The 8,885-nt window shown below is 48.1% G+C and overlaps 2 protein-coding genes across 3 annotated transcripts; both read right to left on the reverse strand.

Annotated features, from left to right (window-relative positions):
* Positions 1–835: 835 nt before the first annotated feature.
* Positions 836–1,938, reverse strand: LOC104626100 (olfactory receptor 1052-like). 2 transcript variants are annotated; one of them, XM_010293930.1, is made up of 2 exons: positions 1,044–1,938; positions 836–864 (listed from the first exon to the last, which is right to left on the reverse strand). In XM_010293930.1, exons 1-2 carry the CDS (start codon positions 1,936–1,938, stop codon positions 836–838), a joined length of 924 nt encoding a protein of 307 aa, XP_010292232.1. The 2 variants fall into 2 exon arrangements, with proteins under 2 accessions (XP_010292232.1, XP_010292231.1); XM_010293929.1 differs by lacking the exon at positions 836–864 and having other exon boundaries at positions 1,000–1,938.
* A 5,619-nt stretch (positions 1,939–7,557) lies between these two features.
* LOC104626103 (olfactory receptor 1020-like) lies at positions 7,558–8,505 on the reverse strand. Its single transcript, XM_010293934.1, has one exon. The coding sequence runs from the start codon at positions 8,503–8,505 to the stop codon at positions 7,558–7,560; it is 948 nt and encodes a 315-aa protein (XP_010292236.1).
* Between the last annotated feature and the right edge of the window lie 380 nt (positions 8,506–8,885).

Consider the following 8,885-nt stretch of genomic DNA (forward strand, 5'->3'; position numbering starts at 1 on the left):
CCGCATTGCATTTTCACAGCAACCACGAGTTTCTCTTCGGAGATGGTGAAAGGTGGGCGCTGCCATTTCTGGCAGGAGTTGCTTCTGGCATAAAAAATAAAGACTGTTTTGGTGGTGGGGGGCGGTTATTACATTCAAATTTTTTTTGTTATAGTGTGTTTGAGTGGGATTTTTTGTTTTGTTTGTTTCTGGTTTGTTTTTTAAATTTTTGCAAATCTCTGGATGCAAACTCCTGACAATATTGTCGTCTTTGTTTTTAACAAACCGCTGTGGGCATAAATTAGAAAACTAATTGGAGCTTTGTTTCAAGGCTTTGAAAGGCAGAAATTGGGGTGGATTGTTGCCTAAAAAGACGTGAAAAAGATCAATTTAACCCCGCTATTTAACTCAGAAGCTGGGTTTCAAAGACCAACCTATTTGAGAATTTATATTTCATCCACTTGGCTTATTCACTATGTCCCATTACCCCCTCACTGCATTAAAACTTCAAAGTTTATCCATTTAGATCTTGTGTTTCCATTCTTCCTAGGAAGAGCTTTTCACAGGAGCTGCCTCCCATACCCAGCCCATAAATCACTGAGCGCCCAGCACCGCCCCTTAAATTATTTGGCATTTCTCTGGTATAGACATTTTTCTACTGAAACCAACAACAGCACGTCCCCCGTCCCTTCATTTACTGAGCGGGTATTACAGCTAAATTGAGGCTAGGGAGTGACAAGTGTGTTGGCATACACACATTTAACACAATAATATACTGCATTATATATAGTATCGTATACATTTAATATTGTATTTTTATATATACATATATGTATATAGGTGTATAACTTGCCCTTCATAGGACCAGAGACTTCCTAAATGTCCGTTCTGAACAAGAATTATTCTGTGTCAGCAGGGCTGACTTCACAGCCACATCAGGTGGCTCACAGCCTCATCCAGGCAACTTTTTAACATCTCTGTAGGTGGAGAGATCCCGTATCAGGTTTTATGGAGGAGGGCTCAGAGCCTGGCTGTGATTCTTTCTGCTGTTCTCCTCAGAGCATCCTTCACCTCCTGGTTCCTCAGGCTGTAGATGAGGGGGTTGAGCATGGGGATCACCACCGTGTAGAAGACAGAGACCACTTTGTCATTGTTCAGGGTGTGACTAGAGCTGGGGCGTAAATACATAAAGATTGTTGTCCCATACAACACGGTCACCACCGTCAGGTGGGACGCACAGGTGGAGAAGGCTTTTTGCCTGCCTTCAGCTGAACGGATCCTGAGGATGGCAGAGGAGATGAAGATGTAGGAGACTAGGATGGTGGAGATGGTGCTGAGCTCAATGAGGCCGGCCAAGGAGAAGAGGATCATCTCATTGATGTAGGTGCTGGCACAGGACAGAGCCAGGAGGGGAGGAACATCGCAGAAGAAGTGGTTGATGACATTGGAGCGGCAGAAGGGCAGCCTGATGATGAAGGTCATCTGTATGATGGAGTTCAGGACACCCCCGATGTAGGACCCCACCACCAGCCACATGCACAACCTCCGAGTCATAACAGAGGAATAGAGCAGGGGGTTACAGATGGCCACGTACCGGTCGTACGCCATGACGGCCAGCAGGAAACACTCGGTCGTCACAAAGACGATGTAGAAGAAGGCTTGGCCCATGCAGCCAGAGAAGGAAATAGTCTTCCTCTCTGATAGGAAGTTCGCCAAGGTCCTGGGGGCAATCACAGAGGAGAAGCAGATGTCAACAATGGAGAGGCTGCCAAGGAAGAAGTACATGGATGTGTGGAGCCGTGGGTCACCTCGGATGACTACGATTATCCCCGTGTTGCCCAAAAGGGTGACAGTGTAGATGAGCAGCAGCAGCACGAAGAGGGCTGCCTTCATCCCCGCTTGGTCACTCAGGCCCTCAAGAATGAACTCTGCTGCCCAGGTGTGATTCTGCTCTGCCATTCAGGGCTTTGCGTCTACCGAGGAAGGAGGGAGCCTGAAAGCACAGGACAGTGGAAACCGTGCCGTTACCCGTTTGAACTGGAACGGTACAACCTGATCGGTTACAGCCTGTGCGGCCGGGGCACCCGGGCCGGTCGTTCCTAGGGAGCTGGAGGGGGACGGGCTGCACCGCAGCCATCCGCTCCGAGCTCATCCTCCTTTACAGTCCAAGAGGAGGTCCCTTCTGAAGGGAGGGCATCCCAGCTTTCCAAAACGCCTTCCCCACCTGCAGCGAGTCACTGCGGAGGGTCTCTTGCTCTCCTGACTATGGGCAGACCTTCAGGCAGGCTCATCTGTACCTCAGCGTCCCAGTTGGGTACCTACAGTTTGGTGGTATCAAAGCAGCAGGCAGGGATTCTAGTGACACAGACCGAACCATCAGCTCTGCCCTCGACCTCCCGTGATTAAGTCTTGCTCTACATTTGTTTCCCTTCCTCCCCGTTTCAAACCCATCGTGGTAAGGTGTCCAGAAGAAGAGAGCTCTGCTTATAATTGTAGTGGTTTGGAGTAAAAGGAAAAATGTTGTTGCTTTCTTTCACTGCTTTTGGAAAAGACACTGTGGTAAAGAAAAGCGTCTCTAATTTGTTGGGCTGCAAGGAGGAAGAGAGGAAGGGAGTCTTGCACGCTCCTAAAACTCATTGAGGAGTTTAATACGAGTCTCAGAAACCTTGGGGGGATAAGTCAGAGAGACCATGGCAGAAATCTGGGTCCAAAGCTGTTTGAAGCTCGCCCCAGTTCAAAAATAACATTTCCTCAGTACAGTTTAGACAATATACAATTAAGAGACTGAACACCATAAAATCTAGCTTCATTTCCTCGTGACGTTCAGAGCAAAGGTCCTGGCTGCGGTGTGAAGTTTACGGCTGCCCTCACCGTGCTGCAGTAGCCCACCACAGGCACCACGAGCCACCATAACGTGCCCATGACTTTCACCGTGCCTTGTACTTCCCGAAGCGGACTGGGAGGTGAAACCTGATTTACTGAGCCTGATTTCGGTGCCAGGAGAGAGCTGTGAGTGTTTGTGAGTATGAACCAGCTGTAACGCACTGACTAAGCCCAGACCAAAGTGGGACCCACGATGCTGTCCTGGAACACAAAGCCACACCCGATGCTCTCCCCAGCGCGCGTGAACAGCGGCGGCCAACGCCGACTGCACCTTGCTCCAGGTGAAGGCACAGCTGAGAGCACGGGCAGAAGGCATGAAGGGGGGGGGTGGAGGAAAAAAAAGCCAGACTGAGAAATAGCTGTTTTAAGATGCCATCCGAGGAGGAAAACCTTCTCAGAGGGAGCCGGACGGCGGCACAGCACAGCACAGCACCCTGCGGGTCGGGGCACTCCAGGACTTCTCTCGCCCCGTTTTCAGCAGGTGAAACTCCAGCAGCTCCTGCCTCTCCCTTCAGCTGGGAGAGGCACCGACCCCACGGATGAGACCATGGTGCTGTGCCGAGTCAAACTCGTTCAACTCCAGTTGCCTACGTTTAGGCACCTAGTTAAGGCACCTAAAGGTGCTCGCCCATATGAAAATAGGTGTTTGCCCTAATGAAAGTGCGAAATACAGGTTTCTGTCCCTGATTATGTGAAGGTTCAGAATAAAACAGTTAAGGATTAAAGATGAGAATCAAAGTCTTACCCCACCAGATGAGAGCCAGGATCAGAAGACTCGTTGAAGAACCGTTCTCAATCAGAAGAATATTTCTTTATAGGAATATTCTTTAAAGTGAATATCACTTTATTTCGGGCTTGATGGGTAGGTTAACCTTTCCTTGAGAGTGTTCCCCTCTCTTCTCCAAGGCTCCTTAAGTATACCATAAGCACCACGGTTCCTCATCTTTTGCGTTCAAAATACCGGAGTGCACCCCAGCAGAAATATTTCATCTTCTTTAACCAACCTAGAGGAGCAAACCTTCACCTGGTGTAAATCAGAGCAGCCTCCCCAAAAGTAATACCGCTGCAGTGATTTATAGCAGAACAGGGCCGTCGCAGCAGAGCTCACCTGGACCTTTCAGGGAATGGTCACACCTACCTGTGGATCAGGCTCACCTTCGCTTACCAGCTCCAAGGTCTCTTCCATTTTGGATGACACGACGGGCTCAGGATGCCTGCACGGTAAGTCTGGGGGACTAACCCTTGAAGCCATCCTCCTAGCTGCCAGAGAAAGGAGGATTTTCCTACTGAGCATTTGAGCACCTCGTGCCTATTTCCATCAGATGAAGTTCATCACTTACAGCAACGTGTTGCTTTTATGCGTCTCTCTGCAGGTCTTTGTGGGCAACGGGCACCCCTCCTCAGGGAGCAAGCGCTTGCCATGTCTTTGGCTACTGCTGGCTCCTTAATGAGAATCCACGAGTCACAACAGCCTAAACTGCTAATAAAGGTTTAGCCATGTATGCAGGAGGGTGCAAAATCCTGTGCTAATTATCATCACAAATATCAATAACCTGTTACAACACTCGGCAGCCTCCAGGGACAGCAAAGGTAGAGATCCAAACGAGCTCAAGTTATTCTTCACAAGCCGCTCTGAAAATCAAGGAGGAGGTGAGAAGGTGCATCCAAAGGGCAGTTTACTCCAAGTCTCTTAAACACCTATTGCAAACAGCTTAGGCTGTCCTAATTAGCTCTGGACAGACGCCTGGGGCAGATGGCTGGGGTTACGCCACATGAAGGCTGACCCAAGCCTCCAGACGATGAATGAGCCCGAAAGGCTTCCAGGCCACTGATGGTTAGGAGCAGGGAGGTCTATACAGGACCCCCCTGTCACAGCATGATTGATACGGAGCCCATTAAACCTTTTTTCCTGTGTTCCACATTAACAGGAGTACCTCAGCTGCCCCTTTTCCCCCCCCTTTTGCAGAGCACCAGGTCATCCTGCTGCTCCACCTCACCACAGCCCCTTTTCAAAAAGAGGTGGTGCCAATCCAGTTCTCTGCAAACTACATTGTTTTTGGCTAGCAGGATATTCGTGGCAAATTCACGGCCATTCCACCGTAATTCATCCCTGCGCACCACACTCAATAGATACCAGCTGCTTTCGGTGTCTGCAGAGTTCTCAGGAGTTTTACAATTCACACTATTTCTTGCAGCATAGCTGATTTCCCCCTTTAGATAATAGCAGCCCCTGCTTTTAGGTTAAACTGACAGCATGGATAGAGTCACCGTACAAATGGCCATTCCTATTTGCATATTTGATCCATAGAGAGGATTTATTAATTTATTCAGTTGTCAGCAACATTAAGTGTAGACATATGATCCAGCTGCCTAGGCTGTCTTTTCCGTCAGTAGACATGAAGGCGGTGGTTCAGCTGTTCAGATATGGGTGTCCAGAACTATGAGACCCACCATACATCTCTCCTGCCCCCCTAAAGGGCACAAGTGTCCCTACATTTTGTGCCATATCTGCCAGACCTGTGTCCATACATCCTATGACATCTCAGGTGGAATGAGACGGATCAATAGACTGTGCAGCCCAGAGGAGGATTCACCATGTCCAGAGCAGACCCACACATGGTCACCTGAACAGACAAGTCCTCCATCAGTATTACCGAGAGCCTAGAGGACTGGCTGAGGGATGGACACCTGGGACGTGTTTAGGGCTCACCTTGCTCTGGGTCAACGTGACATTTGGACCTACACGAGCCATAGGTGTCCCAGCTTCTCTTCCAGTCTGAACTCCAGCGGTGTGATGCAGTTGGCCAAAGGGATGGCTCTGGCAGGAGCTACAGGACTTCCAGGAACCCATGACCTTCTGGAGGAGCAGCTGGAGCCCAGCAGGAGACCTTCCATGGCACCAGAGACCAGAGCCAGCACAACCAGCAGCAGAGCAGCACCTGCACCAGCAAACCCACATATCGATAAAGAGCAACGCAGGCAGCTGTGCTGACCCTGACAAGTGTTTTGTTGTGTGTAGCTCTACAAATAGCAATATTTTAACAGCAGGGTTTATATTCGGGGAGTTTCTGTCCCAACACTTTCACCACCGATTCACATTTCTTCCCACTTCAATACCAATCTTCCAGGTACAACTCAAAACATCCCCCTCTGTCTTGAAAAGACAAATAAAAACGTGCACTCCGGTTATTTCCAAAAGAAACCTCTTTTGGAATGGCAAAGAAGGAAGAACAGTTTGTAGAAAGCAGTTACACAAATAGTTATCCGGCAGTTGGGTATAAACCTTTGAAATCACCAAATTCTTCATCTCCCTGGCATCAGCCGTGCAGCCGTGTTGTGTATTGCTGCATCTAAGGGTATTTTTGGCCTATTAATTTCCCTCTTATAATAGAGGTAGAAACAGAAAGGAGGAGTTGCAAATAAAAAACCCATGAAAATAGTATATAAACTGAAATCTGACGTATGGGAGTGACATGATCCATAGCCTGGGTGGGCTTCAGCCACTGTAAATCCAGACATCTTGAAGTTAAATATTGTCAGAGTCACGCTACATTTCCTCTATGCAGCGTTATATCTTTATGCAACGTAGCTCACCCAAGCCATTTCCCACGTTTATTTTAAGAATCATGGTCTTTCGTTCCTGCTAGGGAGGGAAACTAAGAGGAGATTTAATGTTTACCTATTAAACTTTGAATTTGGCCAGTTAAATCCCACACCTAACGGTCTTTCAGATACAGATAACTACATGAATTAGAGAAAAGATTAGAAATTAGGTTTATTGCAACTAATGCAACGTGACTTTACATTAAGTTTTAATATCTGCACTGAACAGTACATGTAGGAACTGTCACTGTCCAGTACTTAATGTTGTGTATTAACAAAATCATTTGAAGTATTTATTCACCATAAAAGACATGTTGAAGGATTAAAGTGCAGCAGAACATTTTTAAAATACCTTTGAACATACTTGGATGGGTCACTGTGGAAGAAGCAGATTCAGGGAAGTTCCTCTGAGTTTTCCCTGTTTTCCTGCAGCTTTAGGGAAACATTTCCTCCTCTCCCATCCAAGCCTCCTCAGTCTGCTCCAGGTGTTCTCCTGCATGGTCCCATGTGCCACAGGGATTATCTGGAAGCACTGAAGTCACCTTAAGCGTGTAGAACCCACCTCATGGCTGGAAGAGGTGCAGCACTGGGTAGGGATGCAGCCCACTGCACTGGTGAATGATGTCCAAACCGTAGGAGAGGGTGACCACGAGTAGGCTCAGACCAAAGACAGCTGAGAAGAAAACGGTCCAAGTCCTCAGCAGAAATCTCACAAATTGTTATATTTACAGGGCTGAGCCTTGTCATCGTATTTCCTTTCCAGAGAGATGTCGCTTGGGGTTGCCCAAGGAATGGCAGGTCTATCAGAAGACCCAGCACCTGCTTGCCTCTGAATATTCGGAAACAACCCAGTTTAGCATGTTTCCTCACAAATCAACCTTTGGTGGTTCTTCAAAGAGTATATATTTCTCCTGTTATGAAAAGTCCTATCTAGCGGCAAATATATAAGAAATTAATTCCACATCAATAGAGCTGGACTACAAAATGGACAGTAATATACAGAAGAATTATCACAGCTTCAAAAATTTTAAAATGGGAGAGAAAGACCCCAAAACACACCCCATTCCCATCACTGCCTAAACATCAAACCGTTTACAACTTTAGCAGGGAAATAATTATTGTCCCCACAGCACTCTTCAGAGCACTCTTCACCTTCTGGTTCCTCAGGCTGTAGATGAAGGGGTTCAGCATGGGGGTTACCACTGCATAAAAGACAGAAATTATTTTGTCCCTGCCCAGGGAGTAGCTGGACATGGGCCGCAGGTACATGAAGAGGAGGGTCCCATAGAAGATGGTGACAACCACCAGGTGGGACGCACAGGTACCAAAAGCTTTGCGCTTGCCCAGCACAGAGTCCATCCTCAGGATGGCGAATAGGATGCAGCCGTAGGAGATGAGGATGACTGATATGGTGATGACCTCATCGAAGCCCCCAAAAGCACGTAACAGCACTTGGTTGACGCTAGTATCAGAGCAGGCCAGTTTTGACAGCGGTGGCCCATCACAGAAGAAGTGGTCAATGACATTGGGGCCGCAGAAGGACACTCTAAGCGCAAACCCCGTAAGCACCACAGAGTTAAAAAACCCAACCGCGTAGGACGTGGCCAAGAGGGAAACGCAGACCTTCCGGGACATGACAACGGGGTAGCGCAGTGGGTGGCAGATAGCGACATAGCGATCATATGCCATCACGGCCAGGAGGTAACACTCCACAGTTACAAAAGCAGTGTAGAAATACAGCTGTATGAAGCAGCCAGCAAAAGAAATAGTCTTCCTTTCTGATGAGAGGTTCAGCAGCATTTTGGGTGCCACAACTGAGGAGTAGCACAGATCCAAGAAGGACAAGTTGCTGAGAAAGAAGTACATGGGGGTTTGAAGCTGGGAATTGAGCCAGACTACAGCAATGATGCCAAGGTTTCCCACCACAGTGATGACATAGATGAGCAGGAAAACCACAAAGAGGGTAACCTGGAGGTCAAGGCAATCCGTGAACCCCGTGAAAAGAAATTCTGTCACCGTAGTCCAGTTTTCCCAAGCCATCCGTGTGCAAGAGACTCCCAGCTCTCAGGCAGGGAGAGAGTTTCCATGAGATCAGTTATGACTTACTCCCTCGCTTAATTAGTGGCTTTTAACCCTGTGCTCTGTAGATAATGAAGACATTTGCTAATGAAACACTGCCAGGCACCCCGGGAGGACGCTTCGCTGGTCCACAACCGCCTGGCAGTGCAGGGACGTGTAGTCTCCTGACTACACCTGCCATTCGAGCTCTTAAACCAAGCCTTGAATATACCTTCTACTTTCATGTACTGATTAGAGGGAAGATGTATGAAGACAGCAAAGCAAGTTTTCCCTCGGCCATCACTGTGGTCTTCACTACATGCCTTGTCTCCATCTGCAGTTTGCCGCATTACGGGAAGAGC

The sequence above is a fragment of the Phaethon lepturus genome, unplaced genomic scaffold (genome assembly GCF_000687285.1).
Source record: "Phaethon lepturus isolate BGI_N335 unplaced genomic scaffold, ASM68728v1 scaffold11039, whole genome shotgun sequence".
Taxonomy (NCBI): Eukaryota; Metazoa; Chordata; class Aves; order Phaethontiformes; family Phaethontidae; genus Phaethon; species Phaethon lepturus.

Excerpts from the sequence above, each read along its gene's own strand:
- LOC104626100 (XM_010293929.1), bottom strand. The coding sequence starts at position 1,938 with ATGGCAGAGCAGAATCACACCTGGGCAGCAGAGTTCATTCTTGAGGGC.
- LOC104626103 (XM_010293934.1), bottom strand. The coding sequence starts at position 8,505 with ATGGCTTGGGAAAACTGGACTACGGTGACAGAATTTCTTTTCACGGGG.